The 21617-nt window shown below is 42.5% G+C and overlaps 1 protein-coding gene across 8 annotated transcripts in view; it reads right to left on the bottom strand.

Moving 5' to 3' along the window:
- Positions 1 to 12136, bottom strand: part of msi2b (musashi RNA-binding protein 2b) — a 240001-nt gene extending 227865 nt beyond the window's left edge. For all 8 annotated transcript variants that reach the window (XM_056443666.1, XM_056443656.1, XM_056443677.1 and 5 more), the window contains exons 1-5: positions 11970 to 12136; positions 11581 to 11621; positions 11137 to 11218; positions 10452 to 10536; positions 471 to 512 (exon numbers count right to left, since the gene is read on the bottom strand). In XM_056443666.1, the coding sequence (XP_056299641.1) occupies positions 471 to 512; positions 10452 to 10536; positions 11137 to 11218; positions 11581 to 11621; positions 11970 to 12031 (312 nt within the window). In that variant the 5' untranslated portion in view covers positions 12032 to 12136. The remainder of the gene's footprint in view (positions 1 to 470; positions 513 to 10451; positions 10537 to 11136; positions 11219 to 11580; positions 11622 to 11969) is intronic.
- Positions 12137 to 21617: the final 9481 nt, after the last annotated feature.

The following is a 21617-nucleotide window of genomic DNA, read 5'->3' as shown; positions in this document are numbered from 1 at the left end:
AACACACAAGCTACCAACTGAAGCCGGTTTCACACTCGTTCTCCGTTGCGTGTTAACTATTGCCGACTAGAATTGGCCTTTTGTAATAGAAATAACAACAACAAAGAGTTAATTTTCCAAACATTTGGCATTAAAAACAACCATAATGAGGGATGAGATGCAAACACAAGCGTAAAGGCACAAAAGGAAATATGACGATATAATAAACAATCAGGTTATGTAAAAGAACTCCATAACCTCAATCATGCCGAACATTTCCCACAAGTCTTATATGTCCAACTTTAATTGCTTTGGCGAAACAGCATCGACAAGGTGAGAACAATGGAGGCAGACTGTGTTTCTCTACAACAACAAAGAGACAACCACCGCCTCTTTGTATCTGCGGCAGAAGCACACAAAATTAGGTAAGCTAGTGACATGAGACATAATCATTTTCTCCGAGCAGGGGTTAGTGACCAATTTATTCTTACCTTAGGCTGGGCGCGACGTGGAAAGGCAACCTTAGGATCAATCTGAGAATGAGAAGAGAATAGCAAAATTGTTGTTAAAAGAAGAAGAAAAAAAAAGCTTCCAAATTTGTACGCTTCGCAAAAAAAAGCACACGGTCACATTTTGAAATCCTCTGTGGTCAGGAATAAACACTATGATCTTATATATTCAAAGAATTAAAATGTGATATTTTCTACAAACCGTTTTCATTTATCCGAGCCATTAAGATTTACAGGGGCTGCATAATCAGCCTGTGGCGATACAGGCATGCCTGCTTTTGAATTAGATAAGCATTTTTTTCCTCTCTCTTTGTCACTAAAGCAGCATTCAAGAGCCGTCAAGATTATTGCAATTATAAATTAAGTGCAAAAGAACGTCCCAACAAAGTGGTGATAAGGACATTGGATGGGGGGGGGGGGGGGGGGTTGGTAGCACAATGGCTTTGCCACAGCAGACCTGACTTGTGTCGCATCTGACCACCTCCTCCCCTTCTCCAGTCTGTTTAAAGTTTTAATAAGAAAATGCCGTGTCATGGTTATGGGTTGCAGCAGTACCAACTATCCTTTTAGTAATAAATTATAAAAGCAATTTGTCATCACTGACCACCGCTGGTAATGCACCATGCAGTGACAGAGCTTTACAAGTCATCACACCAAGCGTTCACTCCCCAGCGGTCAACGAGTCGACTTAAGCCCAATAACTGCTTTGATTTCCAGTTACGCAAGTCCGTCTGGGTCACCAATGGGGCTGCAGACCTTTAGAGTTAGAGGCAATATACACACTTCACAATTCCATGTCCTGTGCAAGGACTAAAGGCCGTACAAAACGTGTTAATATGAGGGTTTGAAGCCGCGTTGCTGAAATGTGCGATAAAGATCAACCCGTCTGGCCCTTTGATGGACCTCAATGACACATTCTCGGCACAATAATGACAATATACTGACCGAGAAATGTGTGCTCCAAAATTGGGGTGTATATATATATATATATATATATAGAGAGAGAATTGTATTATGAGAGATATACATATATATACTGTATGTAGGGATGCACCGATATCGACATGGGTATGGAGCATGCACTAGATAAAATAGCGTAGGTATTGTGACAATGGGCCGATCTTTTCAATTCAAGCCTACTATACATTTTATACTGAGAATTTACTTCCCATTTGAAGTTATGACCATGTGGTTGCTACACTAAAAAAAGAATGACATTTTTAACAAAGACAAAACAATTCAGTAAATGCATATTTGTGCATTTATTTGTTACACAATTTTTTTTAATTATTATTAATAATTAGGAAAGCAATGTTTGAACCAGGCCTGACGCTGCCTAACACATAAACAAATGGTCCCAGTCACTTAACACTGGTATCAGATCGCTACTCGGTATCAGACGATTCCCAAAGCCCAGGTGCAGCCATCGTTTCAGGACTGAAAAGGTCTGAACGGCACATCCCTATTCGGCTGGTCGTGGTCACAGCACAGGGTGGCTTTAATATTAGGCAGGAATCACTGATTGAATATGACAGGGGGAAAATGAGAGTCTGAGGCCACCGACGCCTCCAGATATTGCCAAATAACCAGGAGGATGCGTCAGATCAGCCGGTTTCTCCATCTTATGCTTGTTATCTCATTAACTACATTTTCCTCTTTAATTTAGGAAGGTGCGGCGTGCGGGGGGGGGAGGGGGGGGGGTGTTCTCTTCAACCTTGCACAATGAAGAGGAACTATCTCAAACAGCCATGTCATCCTAAATTGTCCTTGCCTTTACCAATGAAACTGTAAATTCTGTAAAATTGTCGTAATAATACTCGTTTACATCCCTGAGAATCCTTTTCTTTCACCCGGTTCCATATTTTGCCACGTGTACAGCTGAAATATCCACAATTAGTGCACCAATTCTCTGCTTTTATGAGAGTCACTACTTCAGCACAGATGCATATATTCAGGGAAAAAAACATTGCTTCCTGCTGCGGAAGACAACAGAGAGAAAGTGAATTAAGGAACACGAGAACAAAAAGACACCATCTGCACGGATCAATTAAGCCAATGAGAGCGACTACGTTTTAATGCGTTTGAAGGGAAACCATGATGTGCGATGTCATTGTCATCTTTTCCCGTCAGTCTCAGTTATTACGGTTATCTTTCTAAATCAAGTCAAAACGAGAAATGAATTCAATACCACCTGGGTACGGCAACCCTGCTAGTAATGAATTTCATTTAAAGATTTGTTTTAGCACTTAGCCCCAGGCATAACCAATTCAAACTCAATTATTTTGCGCGCCCTATTCGAGCAAAGACAACACATTATGCCTCGAATACCAAAGTCCTGTATGCGTGGTAATGTATCTCACTTTCTAAGCCTATACACAAAACATATCAGACCTCATTTCAACATAATGCGCAAACTAATTGTTTTTCGGTCCTGCTGAGAATTTCTATTCACAACGAAGCTTCCCGTTTCCCGGCGCACAAGAGGGCTCTTAAACACAGCAGCGATGGGGGTCATATAGTTTTCTGTCAGTTGGAAACATTAGAACTATCAAAAGGAGCCAATTATATGCACAGAGTTGTGTTCAAAACCAGGCTACTGCAGATTGTTTAAATCGCACTCAGAGCAATGCGACCAAATTAGGCAAAGAGGACTTACTCGCCAATCCTTCTGAGAAATCCTGTGGCAGCACCTTTTTAGGTCACAACTTATGATGAATGACTCCTTTGAGAAATCTGAACATGAGGAGGGGAGGTGTAGGAACTGTCTCCCCTCGGTTTACATATTCACCTGCGTTTTAAATGGGAAAGTGCCTCCCCACCGAAGGCCAACAGCTAAAGTGTGTGGTGCCCTTTGCACCTGATGGACGGACACGCGCACACACACACAATTACCTATTAGTGATTTACCTTGGTGTTTCGGTCCATTTAGTTTCCATGAAAGTACTTTTCTTAATGGGTTTAGGGAGTTTGAAACACTCTCTTGCCCTTACTTTGCCTTTGCCTGTAATGTTCACAGTCTCCACCTACATCAGCCAAACGCAACAAGTTCAGAATCCATCTCGACAAACCACAGAGAGTGTCTCTGTGGTTTGTCGAGATGGATTCTGGGAAACAAATCACGGGTGTAAAAGTAGAGGCAATTCCTCGGGAACAAGTGCAACAAAAGGCACATTAAAAAAAACATTAATTGAAGACCCATAACTCCGCCGTAGAAAGATAGCCTCCCCATCCAGCTGTAGCTTTATGGTTATCATCTAGTAGCAGTTAAGGTAGTTTCTAAATCCCCCTCAAGGAAATGTCTATCATGGCAACATCACGAGCAGCGCATGCAAACTAAACGGCACATATATATTTGGAAACGTGACTCGGAGCCGAGTGAACAATCTGCTGTGAATATGGACACGCTCCACCTTTGAACATTACGCTTTATTGGTTGCCAGATTAGCTGCTCAAACGAGGGAAACAGACACCATCAAGCAGGTAAACACCTGGAACACCTGTGTATTGTTCGTTACTGTGGAAGTATGAAGGTCGTTCTGGATTGTTAAATCCATTAAGGAGCAATAAACTCTACTTGGACTGACTGGACTCTTATACAAGGAAAAACTCCATTGTTGTTGTGTTATAAGCGTTTTTTTTTTTTTTTACATGTTGCAAAAATGGAAGCAATGGAACTGTAAAAAAGGAACCACAGCAATTTACAGATTTCGTACATAATATTCCACAAAATATCAGTCAGCGTGAACAAAGCTATAACACATCCTAAACCTAGAGGGCTAAAACTCAAATGGGTGATGTCAGAGTTAAGTGTTCTTAATTTATATATATATACACATTAAGAACACTTTTAACTCTGATATCACTCATTTGAGTTTTAGCCCTCCAGGTATATATTTACATTCAGCTCTTGAAGTTAAGATTGAGAATGACCTCTCTGGTTTTCGACTTTGAGAGAGTGAGAAAGTGACAGAGAACATTGATTGAAGCCTTCCTAAACCATGGCAATAGCACATTGAAACTCCTAATCTAGGCACTGTTCTCCTTTAAACAGGTCTCTTGCCAGGCCAGGAAAGTGAAAATACGTATGGTCACCTAATATTTTTGAGTGATTCGAATACTATGCAGTTACTGTATACATCAGCTAATAAATGGGTATCAATTGCTACCAGTGGGTGTGGCATCTCGTGCAGCAGCATACACCTCATTATGTCGTTGAGCTGCCCACTCGTGTTGCTTCGGGCTCCTTGAACTACTGAGCTGGATGCGTGTCAAGAATCAAGGTGCCGTAAATGTTTTCGCAGGATCATGTTCAGTCAATCAAAATGCGCCATTGAAAAACAGCCAAACATTTTGAAACTCGGACCCAATTCACACCTGTGAATTATTCCACGCACACTCCTGGGTACGATTGGGACTTTAGTGAAACCAGTCACACGTGTGAGGCAAATCTTTCCTAGCTTTTGGGAAACTCTGGATAAGGATGCGGAGAACTCTGACAGACAAACGAGAAACTGAAGTGCGCAAACACCATCTTTTTTTTCTCTTCAGGTTTCTGAAGATAGAGGGAAATCAAGACAGCCCGGCATGCAGTTGGTGATTAGAAAATGATGGATATCCTTTAAATCCCGTACACAGGTCCTGAATTTGGCCCTTATTTGGGATTTAATGTCTTCATGCAGCTTGAGAAACCTGGTTACTACTGCGAATGTTGACGCCTGTGTGTAAGTGTGTTCTTTTTAACGAAATATTCTTAGGGGCAACAAGGGTATGGTTATTACAGACATCTGTTATTTACGACTGTCTGCATTGGGGGTTTTTCTCTCTTGATTAAATCACAATAACCATCTTATTGTAGCAGTACCTCTTATGTACAATAGACTGGCAGCCTCTAAAGCGATGGCATCATCAAGGAGCGTGACTAAAAGCCACGCTAAAGGTGCCCTACCGGTGAAGTGGCTGCACAACACCCTAACGGGACTTTTTCTTTCTAATTAATAGTGTCAGTGCACCGTTCTCATGCGATGCTCTCACACAGAGTTCCTCACAACATCATACGACCCGATACGTCAACATAATAAATGAGCAGACCGAGAGGAATCGCCTCTCCATCTTTTATCTTCCACCACCTTTTACTACCGGGTCTCTGTGGGCCGCTTCTGCATACAACTGTGGGAGATCAGGGCTGAGAAACAGCCTATATCTTAAGTTCACATCTTAAAAAGAAAAAAGGATTTCTCGTAATAATGTGGCTCCAGGGTAAACTCTCTTCCTCTCTCTTAAGACATATCTAGTGGCATGTTGGCGTGGTGTTGAAGCTAAAAAGGGAAAGCAAAGATTGCAGCTTTTTCCTCCAACTTAAGAGCGCGAGCGGGTCCACAGGTGTGCCTGTGCGATACCAAATAGACAAGCAATTAAAACATAAGTATTTCATATCTGTGCTGTCAATCTTTACAGATTTTGTTATTTATTGGTGTGGGGGGGAGGGGGATAACACCACGATAAAGGCATTTTGTTATGCTCGTCGCTCCAATAATGAGATTGTTTCCAAACTCTCGCTCGGCGAGGAAATCTTATCTTTTTTTTTTATATTATACTAAAGAAAATATGAAACGCCTTGATGAGCATGGTCCAGGTTCCATGGTATTAAACAAGATATTACATTCCCACCTTGACAAACATCTGATGTTCTCGGTGTACCGACAGGAGACGGATAAAGCACAAACTAATAACGCCTTCAGCCATAATTAACTGCAGAAGACAGAGCACCTGCTGGACTTAAACAAGGGCACATCAGAGTTTAGCTCACTTTACATGCAACAAAAAGATTTGAGATCCACCCAAAAACAGCTGTTTATCCACGCTTTACCGCCAACATTCCCCTCGTATAGCATACACTGACCTGGGCCGTAAAGGCGATGAATGTATGAAAACATTGATGTGTGGGTTTTACAGTGAGCAAGGAGCTAGAATTGAAACCGTATCTTTGCGGTTCAAACTAACACATGATAAATTCAGTCAAACATAATCTTTAGCATGTCCCTGAAGAATTGTTATCAAATTTTCTTTTTTCATATATTCAGCTTTCCATCATGACCATACGAGGTGCCGACCTGGATTTAATCTCCTGCCTTGTTGAGCTCTCAAACTATTCAAACGCAAAGTCGTGTTCTACGTGATCTGCCCTTGTTCAAGCCTTTGAAAGACATCCCCAGGAACAGATGCTGCAAAATGCATTTTCTAAACTATACAAAAAGCATCATGAAAAATGGTAAATATGTTCTGAATTACTGGCATGTGTGTTATGAAGCCCCAGGCTGTGCTTCCCCATATATCTCATTCACATTCATCCTAGTCTGGGTGTTTTCATAACCGGACAAAAGGCTGAGCGCACGCTTGAAGAAAAAAAAAAAGAAATAAGAAAATACTAATCAAGAATAAGAGGACGGCTTTAACTGTGTGCATGTCATCTCACATTATGGTATTTTTGCAGCTGCTGCGTTGATTCTATAGTTTGACAACTCTTTCATTCTCAACCGCGGGGGAAACGTTGGGCTGAACTTCAGTTCCATACCATAATTCTTTGTGAGATATCAATGTAATCAAAGCAAGCCTTTTTGTAGTTGCTGTTTTTTATTTAAATATATCTGCATAATGATGACTGCTCTGTGTGCATTTGTCAGGAAGCCACATTCGTTCAATTCAGGCATCCAACTAGATTTTAAATTTTTTTGAAATAAATTCGATGAACCTACAAGGAAATTAAATGTAAATTAGGTATGATTTCCACTTTCCCTGTGCGAATACTGTGACTCAACTAGTTCACAGCCAGAGCACCTCCAGCCACTCACGCTCGCCCTTCAAGGTTACCACAGACAACTACAACAACAAAAAGAACGCTGGTGCGGATTCATTGGAACGCCGTGAAAGCGGGAGGCCTCGTATCGAACAGACATCCTCGAGCGCATCAAGAGCCACACGCGCTGGACCGGTCCCGTTCCTTTTCATTCGTGCGGAGCAATTTTGCAAAAGAGATATGACGGACCCTAATGCGAATGCCGTCTTCATAGCGCGAGCATTAAGAAATATACACGGCGCAGCAGATACAGCCCGATGACTAATAGTGAGGAAAACAACACAGACAGCTGCCGTAGGTCTGTAATCTTCTACTGCACCTCGACGGATAAACAGCAGCACATTAGCAGATAGGAAATATCAATTTCTACTTGTATTTGACTCAGGATCTTTGGTATTTCAAATTAAACTGTCAAACACTCATCCGGTTATAAAAAATGTCACGCAAACAAAACTGAAAAAAAAAGAGCAAAGCTTCCCTCGTTTATTATGACGAAGCCGTTGGGTATGATTACAGGACTATTAGTAAATATATTTCAGGTTTGGAGGCGGGGGGGGGACCTTATTATTCTTAGAATATTCCTGTGCAAATGTCGACAAAATAAATTTAAAAACAGTCAAGAGTCAACAGTCAATAAAAACCTATGTATGTGGGGCATCCTTTGACGAGGACCCTGTAAACACGACGCCCCCTGATGCCCCCTGATCGAGTCTGGCCAGCCCTCTCTCGCACTTCATTTCCTGTCAGCTCTATACTGTATCCAATCCTAAAAATAAAAAAAAGACACAAAAAAGAAGCCCCCCCCAAAAGAAATACCTCATGAAAATCCACTTCCACAACTTACAGGTTGTTTTCTTTTTTTCAGAAAGATACTACCTGACAGGTAATGATAAATATTATAAAAAAGGAAAGGTTTCTCAGCAAGCCTCGAGTGACTTGCCAATTATATGAGGACAGATGTGCAACAAGTGTAGAGAACTTTGCAGTTGCCTGTGCACTAAGGCCACAATTCATAGAAAAATGATGATTAGATGTCAGACTTTAAAATGTCACCGCTCACTTCTCAGGGTGAAGCACTGTCAGATGTGAAGAGTGTGACATAAGTCTACCAAATATGACCTACAGCCTACGATACGATTGTCTGGGTACGTATCTGTAGCTGCAAAATGTTCTGTGTCTTTCTGTGCATGTCTCAAAATGGTCATTTTACATTACAAATGATGCTGCTCAGCGTCCTTCAGAGGAGCGAGGAAAAACCTGTGTTATAACTCCGGCATAAATGCATAACATTATAGACCAAGAATATTCTACATTTGATAATGACAATATATAGAAGCTGTTGGCAAAAGTTTTGTAACTTTAATATAAGAACATCCTCTATCTTATGGGTGGAAAACATAAACATTTTGCAATCAATAAGTCAGTTGCAACATAGAAGTAGCAGTGGATCGAGACAGCGCGATGGAGTGAGGTCATCAAGTTAAGTCCACCGAGGATCTTAATCAAATCATTTTAAATGCTTGAGGAATTTAACCATTTCCTGCTGCCACGACTCTCAAAGTGCCTCTGGGCACTCCCAGGTGAAAGTATAATTTTTGTGTGCAACACATTTCAAGTTCATTTAAAAAGTCAACCTTGAAGGGTCCGTATTCCACATCAAAATCTGCGTATACGTACTCGTCGTGTGCGATGTGTCCAGTCCTAACTGCTGGTCCTTTCGCCGTCAACCTTGTTGTCTCTATTCACTGTTTTCACAACGGTCCTTGTCACGCTTACAGCCATGACATATACAAAAAACTAAAGCACACAAAGTCTGAGTGAGACACTGAACCCTCCACCCCCAAGACTTGAAACAGCATCGCGGGAAGCATCTGATCGGATGGGGGAGGAGGAAACTACTTATTCACCGTCCACTCATCTTTGTACTCTTAATGTATTTTGACATGTTTGTAATGGTAAATAACTAAATCACATGAATCCATTTGTAAAGCCATCACCAATCAGGTGAAGTGAAAACTGGCCAAAAAGCTCCATAATAATAATAAAAAGGAGGAGAGGAGAACAAAAATCACTGGCAAATATAATAGGATGCACTGTGCCAACAAAAAAACATTAGCTCTCAACCAACCACACTTGAGAGCCAAAATGTGATTAAAATGGACAATACTTAAAATTACTTCCCATATTTTACAGATTTCGAAATTCCTTGAAATATAATCCCTTTGTCTTTTTGAAATCATGAGAAAAATTTAGCATTGCCTTCAGCCGAGGTAGCACAACGGTGCGATTCCATTTCCCAAAAACTATGTTGATATATTTTGATATTACCATCACACCGAGCAGAAATCCCTGACAGAAACAATCTCAGCTGAACCCTGTCTAATCCAGCACTACAGACATCTCTAAAGAAATGGCATCTTTAATTATTCATCGACCGACAAATTTCAAAAGGGCAAGTATAATCCACAATAGTTCAGAGTTCTTCATGGGTGGATGTATCGGATTAATAGGCTTATCGATGCAAATTAATGCAGACAATTCTTTGTAAGCTATACTAATATATCTAAATAATATTTTACAATGTAGTAGCCAATTAGTTTAAATAACAAGTTTGTTGCTTACAAAGTCGTTTGGTCCTGCTTTAGTTTAGCTCATGGCAATATTTCTTGGAGGGGAGGGGGAGGGTCAAACAGGTTACTTCTCACACTTACAGTATCAGTGAATCAGGCGTGATACAATGCGATATCTGCCAGGTCAAACAGAAGCAGGGGCAGCAGGGACCTGAGACAACACGCCCTTCAGTGGGACATGAGATATGTGCACGCTGCACATGTGGCTGCAGCTAACAGGGGAAGGAGGGGTGGGGGGGTGCAAGCCTGGTGAAGTGAAAGTGAACACACACACTATTCACCCCTAGAGTTATGTTTTTATTGCTACGCTCAGTGTTGAAGGGATCGTTATGCGTTTAGCCCGTATGCATGACCTTGATCCACACAGCCTGTTAACTTGGGAGGTGTTCAACCAACGGGACCTTGCAGGCGGGGGGAAGTCACAGTTATGACAGTGTGGGGGAGACAAACACATTAAACGTGTAGATAAAATGAACTCACCGTCTTTGAGTCTAATTCGTGGTGTTGTTGAGCTAAGACTTTATCTACACTGGCAGCATCTGTAAACGTAACAAACCCAAATCCTCTGCAAAACAAAAAAGACACAACAGAACAACAATGTTAGAAATGCATGCAGGGCAATAATTGCAATAGCACATGTCGACTCATGCAAATACCAAAATGATAGCGGAACTATATTGTGGCTCGGCATAAATACAACTGCACAACAACGGGCATGCTATTCCTGTGACCTTATTATTCTTACAATATTTCCGGGCAAATGTCTTTAAAATACATTTAAAATAAATTATTTAAAAAATAGAAATCATGTCCGTCCAGTGGCAGATTTGAAATCGGAGCGGAGCCCGCTGCTGATCATTATTTGCCCCGTTACAATGGGAGACGACACCACAGCAACATTGCGGTGCAGTCACAAAGTCAATGTCAAATTGCATTCGGCTGCAGCTTTACAGCAGTGAGCATTTAAGCTTATCTGGCTCGCTGGGAAACCACACGCAGGCGCTCGCGCGCACACACAGGGGACACACGCGAACACTCTGCACGCTCGCGCGCGGACACAGAAAACACATACACACACAGGATTAAACACGAAACACGGACAAAAAGTGAGCGATATCGTCCCATGCACTGGAGAGGGGAAAAGTAGCAGAAGCCCGGTGTTTACCTTGAGCGTTTTGTCGTGGGGTCTCTCATCACCATACATTCTCTTATTTCTCCGAATTTACTAAAATAGTCTCTAAGGCTGTCTGTGAAAAGAGAAGACACAAAATAGGTCGGGTCATTGGACAGAAACATATGGGCATGCTGTTTTGTCACTGCATTTTCAACACCAAGACACGCGAAAAAACACCCCGCGATACGCATAGGGGTCGAATAGAGGACTTCAGATGGACCGAGATCAAAAACAACACCGCGCGCACACACGGGTGAGATATCCCATACAGTAACGCTGCTGCACGGTACACGTTCGCACATACACCGCCAGCAGCCACACAACGAGCACTCAGTCACATCGACAACACACACACACAAGCGCACACACATACACTCACACAAAAACAACAAGGAAATACAGGACACGGTGTAAAAGAGAATAACAGTCTCTCACCTGGTGAGGTTTGCCAGCTGAGGCCACCGATAAACATTTTACTGGAAGGGGAAAACACAACAGAAGTGAGTCCAGATGTCAGTTCGGCCATTTTGACGACTAACTACTTCTAAAAGCGACCTTAAAGGATAAAGGGGAGACTATGGAGACACATTCGCGCTTAGTATTTATAGTATATCTACATAAAAGGGGGAGGCTACTCTCGCGACGAAGCTGAGGGGGCTTTCAACTGAATGTGGAAACGGACCCGTGCACGGTTTAAGTGCGCACTGTGGGGACGAATCCAGCACGGCAGTCGAAGTCCTCTCTAAGACGTTGTAACATGAAAGGGGAAAGAGGGAAGAGAACAAAAAGCCGTAGTTTAAGATTACATTTAGAAAGATTCTTACCCCGGGTCATGTTGTGAATCATTTAGGCTTCCGGATGTGGCTTGACTCCCGTCTCCTTCCATATCTATTTCAAACTATAGGCTGGGACTACAGTAACAGTGACAGACACACACAGATACGGCAGGAGATATGCAAAGCCCCGCTATGAGAATATTACTGAGCCGGGAATGAAAGCGTCACACGTGGGATCAGCTCAGCCCCCTGCTCCCTCCTCCCTCTTCTCGGCACGCTCTACCTTGGCCCACAGGGGGCGGAGCCTGCCTCTGTCACCTAACCAATCCAATTGACGTCAATTCAGGCAATCTGCAAACCAATCCTCCGATTTGTCATTTAATTAAGAACTAAGCCACTAGAGGTGAAAGTGGCTTATTGCTCTTCTAAATCAGTGGACACATAGCATTGAAAAAAAAAAAATGAAAAAAAAGTCTTTGTCCAAGAAATGGTCCTCTTAATTAGCAATGTTTACTTAGTATTCGCCAGTTGACAGGTACACCTTTGCAAAGCAGCAACGTGATTACTTATTACGAATTATAATAACTTGTTATTCCTCCGCCATACAATATAGTCCCTCAGAAAGAAGTGGAAAAATGGGGCGATTCCTCCTGAATGTTAACATTAAGAGTATCCTGATTGTTGTGTTTTGCAATAATTAAATATTTGAAATTAAATTCTGTACTTCATATACTTATATACTTTTTTTATTAGATTTTTAAATGGTGGCTAACAATGTCATTGCAGTGACAGGCTTATGTGACAGTGTTTTTTGCCAATAGGAGATGATTTTTAGGAAGTGCATTTAAATTCGGGGGGGGGTGGGATTTTAAATACATATTGTGTGCACAGTGTGGTATCAATAGAACACAGGAAAATGAAATCTCATGTACATTTTAAATGATGTACATGTGTTTGCATCTGTGTCACATTGCTGCTCACAGAAGCCAACAGACAATAAGACAATACATTCTCTACCAATGCAGTTTTCATTCATTGTAGAGCGAGAGTAATTATAACAAAACATCCGAAGCTCGGTATGAAACGGGACTAGTGATCCAATTTCATTATTCACATTCAGTGAAGTTTTATTTGTTTTTGAACAGGCCTGTCTGTGCCTGTGACTGTTCAGGGCACTACCAGAGGGAATTTCTTATCTAGCCAGGCAGCATGTTTTTGAAACAATGACTTAGATAAAAACCCAAATAACAAGACTTTCGACAGTTTAACAGCTAAAGCTCTGTCATTAGTTTGGGGACACCCCACATTGCGGCTGTCTGTATCTATGAAACAAAAGCTGTGGAGGCAAATGGTGGCAACTCCTCGTAGCACGGGAGTGTCAAGGAAATGGAAATATGACACCTCTCTGCATTTTTTTCTCTCTTCCATGCCATTTGACGATACATTCAAGATTATATTACTGTTGCATGTTCTATAAGTTGTCAAATGGGTGACAGTACCCTACAGCATATGCCTGAAATGTGACTGTGGAAGCAAAAAATTGCATCCATCATGCAGCTGCAGAGGAAGAGAGAGAGAGTTAGAGAGAGAAAGAGAGGTTATGAATTGATACAGAATATGAGCACAGAGGAACAACATGCTCTAAAGCGATAACAAGGTGTGCAAAAATCACAGTGGATTTAACACATGAAGAGCGACTTGTTTTATGCTCAAATAAAAACACGAGGATCTCCAGTTTCACACTGTGGTTGTGAATTCTTCTGCCGTTTGAACCTTGTTATCTGGGCCTGTCTGCTCATTGTTGTTGCACCATGAAGAGTGCAAAGTCAGACGTGATGGAAAAGTTACATCAGGTGTGACATTTTCATCGCACCTGATCGCGACTTGTGAACCCAAAACAGCAGGACGCCAAAGCAGACGCCCATACTCTCTTTCAAATTCATCTTATTTAATCAAGAACCCTTACATAGGTCATGGATAACATAGTTCAACATTGGGGTCGCTATTTCTTTTTCTTTTCTTTTTTTTTACACTGATTGAAGGAGAAAATATACCGATTTCTAAATCAAGCAGTGATCTCCATTTTACTCTGAGTGGCCACCGCCGCCTGATGAAAGTGCCTAACATGTTTATCCTTCTTTAAGCAGTTATAGGCGTTCTGGCATCTACGTGTGTATCTTTGTACAAAGTATGAACAAACAGATTTCACCATAACCGAACGTCACCGCGGCTTGGAAGCATTTGTAAAGGTGGCAGCTGTCGAAGACGTTCTGATAATTGAGGGGATGAAGAATATAGGAATAAATAGACACCTTTTTTTAATATATCCTGCATGCTTTTAATTCATCTGTGTGTTGAATCAAGGACAATGCAATGATTTCTAGAATCACATAGTTGCATCAGTGCAATTGTGGCTTACTTTCAGTGCTAAAGATGAACCCCCTTCTCAATAAAGAGGAAACTCAGCATGCAGAAAAAAGAAGAAGGAAAAAAAGGGAAAAAAAGAAGAAGAAGCTTGTAACCAACTGAGCCTTTGCATGAATACTGGAGGATTTGGGGATGGAGAGAGAAGTAAAATTGATAGTGTGTGAAAGAGCTGTGGGGGGAAAAGAAAGTGAGAGAAGCAATAGACTCGCTGACAGTGTTATGAGATGCTGTTTTGAGAAGAGGCATCCTGTTTCCTGTTGCAGTAATCATTTGACACCCTCAGAATCCTCACTTGACCTTGGAGAAATTGTTCCTGGATCATGTATAACCCCTTTCCCCCGCACGGATTCCTATGTAATCTGTTCGTGAATCACCGAAATATATTAACCTTTGAATGCCTGGAGACATGCATGCGGGTGGTGATGGTAGTGAAACCTGAAGTGTTCTGGGATTTTTGCCTTTTTTATGCACAATTTGCAGGACTGTCGTCGAGGCTCGCCATGTGTTTTGAGCATGCACTGGCACGCAGAGGAATCCAAAATACAGTCATCCAACGCTAAAAGACAGCTCACACTAAATACCTTCTAACACTTCCATAAATTTGTTGGGGATATTATTCAAACGCTCTTGAGACGTTGTTAATTTGATCCTTTGGATTTTGTGAATGATTTGGCATTGATCTCTGTGGACCTCTGGAGGGCCTATTATAGTGGCATTCAGAATCCAGAGGAGAAGCTGTTGAGAAGGCTGCAGATGTGAACAAATTGTCTCCCTCTAGTGTCCTCTCCTCCCTGCTTTCCCGTTGCTGCATGAGCTAAAGCAGCTCTCAGACTGCAGGGAGGGAGCCAGACAGAGACATGCATAATTGACAGTCCTATTTCAGGAATTAGCCATCCGCCAAGCTGCAGCCGACCTCCTCTTTCATCTGGCCCAGGATAGCGGAGCATCTTGTGAGAGTACAATTTGGCCACATTTGATTGTAAACTCACGACTTTAATGAATCTGTATCTTTCCAATGGGCGGTCGTGTGAAAGCGCCGTCGACTGATCGTGATATGTGAGGTTCACTGGGACCGTGTGTGCGATTGTTATCGCACAGAGAAACTGTTTGAAGTCAGATCAGTGGGGACGGATGTTCGAGTGATGAGTGATTTCCCTCCCCCATTATGCCCTCTGTAACTACGCGGATGAGTTAATTAAGCTCTGCCAGAAGCTACGCACTAATATTCCAGGTAGATGGGCCTCTGTGATATTCAGACGTCCACATTATTAAAAATAACTAAACTGTTATATTAAATCCTGCAAACTACCCTTGTAAACGTTGATAAATGCTGTCTTCCCTTCTACCAAGTGCCCAGAAGCACCTTCAAGGTTTACCACAAGACAGCTCGATTGGAAAAGATCTGCAGAACCACTCCAACCACACACAGACTTCTGTTGTAACAACAAAGGCCGAGCGAGTCTCCATTTGTTTTTGACCTGACTATTAAATGCCCATCTGCATGTGGGGCTATTTAGACCAATCAGGCTCCAGCAGTAGTGGGCGATGACGACATCATTTACCTGCTCCACTGGGCTGGGAGATAAGCTCATGCCCCTGCTGCTCCCTGGAATGTTCTGGCTGCCGTTTTGAACGACTCCGGAGAGCGCCGTGTGTTACAGATGATGACGGGTGGCATTAAAGCACCGCGAGGAGCCATCCTATCACCTGTACAGTCAGCAGTGCGCAGGAAGATGTGCATGTTGGCCTTTCCGAGAGACAGAGGGAGTGGCGGAACCCTCCCCATGCAGGGACCCAGTCATGTAAGTTACATCAATCTCTTTTGGGGGATTTTAAATTGAGCTTGATTTTGTCGTAATGCTCTCTGGTTTATCAGGCAATTTTACAGTACATGCGCGACAGTGTTGAGGGTTGAGGCACAGATGCACAGCACAGCTGCATTTGTTGTTGCTCGACAGACTAACTGACACAGCCTGCAGGTTTGCAGCCCCGAGAACTACCTTGTACCCAGTTGCATTCACTCTCTCTGCGTTTGTTTATATGAGTGCATATGCTACGCCTCAGACGTTTCTTTCAGAGGCTTAGAATAGCACAATAAGCAGGCCTCGCCGGACACACCGGCTAAGTGGTGCTTTCTGTCCTCTGGCTCATTCTATGTTTTTTTTTCGTTTTTTCTTCCAGCCTTTTCTCTCTCCTTTCCCTTTTACCTTATTTACTTTCCCCCTAACTGGCTGCCACCATTTATTCTCCCAGTTGCCAACCACTTCCTATTCCGCAACCACCGACCTTAGCGCTGACCTTGCCTTGTCTGTGCCAGTGAGACGAGAGCGAGAGATACCGTATCCCCCCCCCCCCGGCCACCCACCTACCCCACTCCCGCTCTGCTGCGGGGTTTGAATTTTTTCCCTCTCTCATCAGTCCTCCTTGTTATTTCTTCCAGATTCCTACGCATTTCTCCTTTCAGCTGATCAGTGGCCAGACCGGAAAACATCGCTCTTGGCTCAAAGAGCCGGCGAGCCCAGGCATATGGACCCGAGCTGTCAATACAGATTAGGTTTATCGGATAAACTTTATCTGCAACATCTGAGCGTCCTTCGGTTGGGGCACCAGCCTAATTCTGGTGCACGATTGATATTGTGACGCAGGCTCTAAGAAGGTCGAGATTGGCAGCCATTGTTTGGGGCACACGCAGGCTGCGGTGGCCTTTTCAGGGCATGTTAGTGCACATCTGCATGTGTGTGAGCTTTGGTCCGCCATGACGGTCTGCGGTCGTTCGACGCATTTTATTCAAAATCTAAACTCTCATTTCATGTTCGTTGCATCGAATTATCCTGTTAATGCAGTGAACTCACATATGTTGCCGAGCAGAAAAGACCACTCTTTGTGTGCGTTCTGAACAGATTATACTTGTTTTTTTTGTTGTCCTTTTGAATAGTCTTCATCAGGGGCAAATTGTCTCCTGGTGAAGAATGATCTCCAGCTCTAATGTTTTGGGACAAACATTCATTTCTTTCCCGCCACCACAAGAGGGCATCTCGAGCACATGTAATCAGAACAGGAGCTGATGTCATTAGTGTGTCGTAGCGTGCGTGTGTGTGTGTGTGTGTGTGTGTGTGTGTGTGTGTGTGTGTTCATGGAGGTGGTTTGAAGTGACGCATCTCCTGTGTTCCTTTCAGGAGTGGTGAGTCTGCAGTCACACCCAGGTTCACCGCCTACTACAGTGGCCTTATGGCCTCTCACGCTGAAGGGAAAGACTGTGTGACCTCCACAGGCGGCTGTAAGGAGCACAGCGACAGTGCTGGGCGGTTTTTCTGGGCACACAGTATCAGAAAGAAAAAAGGTTCAATTCTAAACTCAAATAGCTTGGTTGTGAGCAACACAGCTCTGTAAAGCAGCTCTCAAGCAAGAAAGGGGACTTTTTCAGCAAAGCAAACACAAAGACGGAGGAAATAAATAAAAGAAACTCCTTTCGGCACACTCACAGGCAATCTGCCTGCAGAAAGACTAGACACTATCCACTATACGTTCTTTCAGCCTTTCTAGATGCCACTGCCTGAACACTGATGTACGAGAACACAAGAGGGCAGTGGGGTTGCCGGGTACAAAGAAGCACACTGGGGGTGAATCTTCTTGAGTGTGGCTGAAAGACAGAAGGCAACTCACTCAAAACAAGCCCGGGTGGAGAGATGAAGAGGGGAGGCATGGCAGCAGTAAATGATGCTAGCCTTCTACACCTTGTCAGTTATTAGGAGGAGCCAGAAGAGAAATCTGACAATACTTTGTGTGGTCTACTGGGGAAATAATTGGCGAACAGGCCAGCTCGCTGGCACCTACAGTATTTTGAAGAAATGTTTGAAAGTTCGGCAGCCAAAGTTAAGAAATATATCACGTTTATAAACTAACATATATATGAATATACTGTATATGTGAAGGATTAGAAGAGCAGGTGGAGAACAACTCAGTGGTTGCATTGTTGGCTCTCAGCTTGACAATTAAAAACAATTTAAACCAAAACTGATTTCTACAGATTCTCCACCCTTTCCTCACAATTTTTGATTTTGATTTCGTTATCTCAGTCAAACACATCTCGGTTGTTGCTCCGCTTTCTCTTTTCATGTCACATAAACAAGGCCTGGAGAGAAAACCTGGCTGTTTGATAGTAATATAGTATTATTCTGTCCATATTAATGTGCTCGATGGTGTTTTGAGCCCTCACCGGAGCCTTCCAGGCAGCCGCTGCCTGGAAGGCGCCGGAAGGTGGTCCCGCCCCCCAAAACTCTGATCCAATCAATGCGCTACCCCACTTGAGCGGAGCGCATATTCAAATCCACTTTTGGAGCGCATTGCATATTCAAACCCGCGATTGGGGCAAAACCCACTTGGGCGCATTTGGGCGCATTTAACCCACTTGGTTCAACAATTTCAAAGTACGAGCTATTTTGCGGCTGGGCGGCTAATGTTGTGGTAATGTTATTTCAACCTGCTAGCTAGCAGATAGATTATGCTAATCTTAGCTGTGGTAATGTCATTTCTAGCGAGCTAAATCTGGTTAAAATATTAGGTAACAAAGTAAGATTAATTACTGCAGATTAATCACTGTATTTGAGTGATTGTTAATGGTTAGTGGTTATCTTTCAAATGATGCCTGTGAGGCATTGAGACTGGTTGACTTCCAGGCTGCTTTGGAATAAGGATACCTCTGAGGCAGCCACCAGTTTTGGATAACTCTGAGGCATCATAGGTAGTGTTGACTGCCAGGCTGCCTAGCGTTGGTATACAGGTTAACTCACAGGCATCCAGTTGGTTTTAGATACCTGTAAGGCATCTAGACGGGACATAAGGAGGGGGACTCCCAGGCTGCTTACTAACACTGGTTAGCTCTCAGGCAGCCAATTAGCTTTGGATGCCTGTGAGGCACTTGATGTTGAGACTGGTTGACTGTAGACTGATATCCCTTAGTTAAATTGTCCTCATGCCTCCTCATACAGATAGGCCTATTGAATAAATCTGCCAGATTATTTTTAACATTGCATATGCCTAACATTATGTGATAATACTAATCACACTCATATTGCCTTTCTCTTTCAGTTCATGAAGAAATGGTGCCCAGGAAGGGTAAGGTTCAACCTAGACCTACTTTAATGACTAAAACAAAGTCTCTTTCACACACTGACATTTAACAATGACTTCAATAATTCCCCAAAAAATACTTATTAGTTCCTTGCAATGTCTTTATACAGTAGGACGGAAGGCCCTGCAGGTGTCAAAAGGTGGTAAGTTATTCTTTATCTTGCCCCCTGGACTCGAGTACTACAACACTAGTTCATCTCCTCATATAGCACTTCTTGTTACTTTATAGGACCATCTGCAACCACCAGTCACCACTGGTTGGTGGAGCCCCAACCCCATCTAGCCCTGCTGCTCCATCCACCCTTCCTGCCCCATCGGCCCTGCTGCTCCACAAGCCCTACTGCCCCATCCCCCGGCATTTCAGAATGTCCACAGCCTTGTGAGGACATGCTCAGGAGCATCAAAAAAGGTGAAGTGCACAGCTAGGCATAGGTTTCTTCAAGACAGGTTTATATTTTAAGCTGACTTCAAGCTTGTTTCAAATATGTTTTCATTATTTGTCTGTTTCAAATGTTATGATTGCCCAAAGTCAGCTGATCAGTTAGATTTCATGGAATAGAATTTTGACAAAACAACTTTAAAGAGAGGGTTCTAAATAGACTGGCTGGTTGAATAAAGCACATTTAACACATTCAATTAATGAAAAACAAGTAGATATGTTTAGGGATGATAGACATGTTATAGAATAATAATTGAATCAAAACCCAATTTCACCAAAATACTGAGTTTACTAGTATTTTCACTCTAATCTCAAAATGTCCCTTTTCACCATGTGACTGGTTTCCCAGAGCCCATCACAGTTTTGGGTTATAGGAACATCTGTTGGGATGGCAGTAAAGACAGAAGGGCTATGTACAGACATTACATGTGTACAATACTGTACTGTATGTAAAGAAGATGAAATCTAATATTGTTACGAATAATATTGTTGAAACATTGAAACCTTCTTTGAGTGTGACTCAGAAATTATTTTTACAAAGATACCAGATAACGGTGGAGGAGATCAGGAGGAGGACTGCTCCACCTGATTGCAAACTATTCAAAGACAGACCACAACAAGGGCAGATACAAACTGTCCATCACGACGGTTTAATAAGCAGGCGAAGACAGCGAACCCAGAACTTAGTCTTTTCCCAGTTTTCCGACCTGTCCCACACTGCCCCAATAAAATATTTAGATAATATTTATAGTGTATTAAATTCGTTATCCTTAGTGCTTAGTAAACTAAGCTGTTGCGTGTGAAATTTTGTTTTACCATTTTACTGTGTATGAGGGTTGTATTTGGCCTTTATTTTCAATAAAGAATATGTCACACCCATCAGTCATGTCTCTCCTCCATCATGTGTCTGGTCTCTGACGATACATTTAAAAAAAATAATTAATGTAAGTTGGGGTTTCATTAACTTGTAACACTCTACTGGAATAAACCCTTATGTGAAGCTGTAGAAATTAGTGTTGACATATTGTGTTACCATGACTATTTGCCTTAATCCACATGCCTAACATATCGGATCTGTAATTTACACCATGCGATTTCAGGCCCAGCTAGCTAAATTACCAGACTAGTTAAATCAAGATGCCAAGTTCAATACACTTCCAATTCACGACACATACACAGTGATGTAGAACATGAAGATATTTAATTAATGAACACAACAAACAACAAATTGCTAATTGTTAATATTTTCAATGTGTGTGTCAACACACTTTAAAAAAATATCCACCACCACCTCTACCATTCCTGGCCCCAAGGTGTGCGAGAGAGGTCATTGTTTCATTTGACCTCACCTGGTTGGCGGTGCTGGAGCTGTTGTCTGGAGGAAAAGATAAAACATAAATTCAGGATAAATAATGTCTATTAAACCTGTCAGAGCCCAGATATAGGATGTGGAATATTGCAAATTACTTGAACTCGGGCTCTCCTGTGGCCACAGTGGGGTCTGATGCCCAGCATGGCCACTTCTTTAAATTCGATGCTCCTGGCAGCCAGAGCACCGGCGGAGAGGCACAGGTCCTTGGCCGCCTTAACAAAATGGGAAAGACATATCATACAGTATTAAATTCAGATTTGATGCACATACCAATGTGACAATGAAACACTTATTGACACTGGGGTGTAATAGTTTGAGCTGGCTTTCT

Source organism: Pseudoliparis swirei, chromosome 3 (genome assembly GCF_029220125.1).
Source record: "Pseudoliparis swirei isolate HS2019 ecotype Mariana Trench chromosome 3, NWPU_hadal_v1, whole genome shotgun sequence".
In the NCBI taxonomy this organism is placed as follows: domain Eukaryota; kingdom Metazoa; phylum Chordata; class Actinopteri; order Perciformes; family Liparidae; genus Pseudoliparis; species Pseudoliparis swirei.
This window is presented reverse-complemented; position numbering and strand designations above follow the sequence as displayed.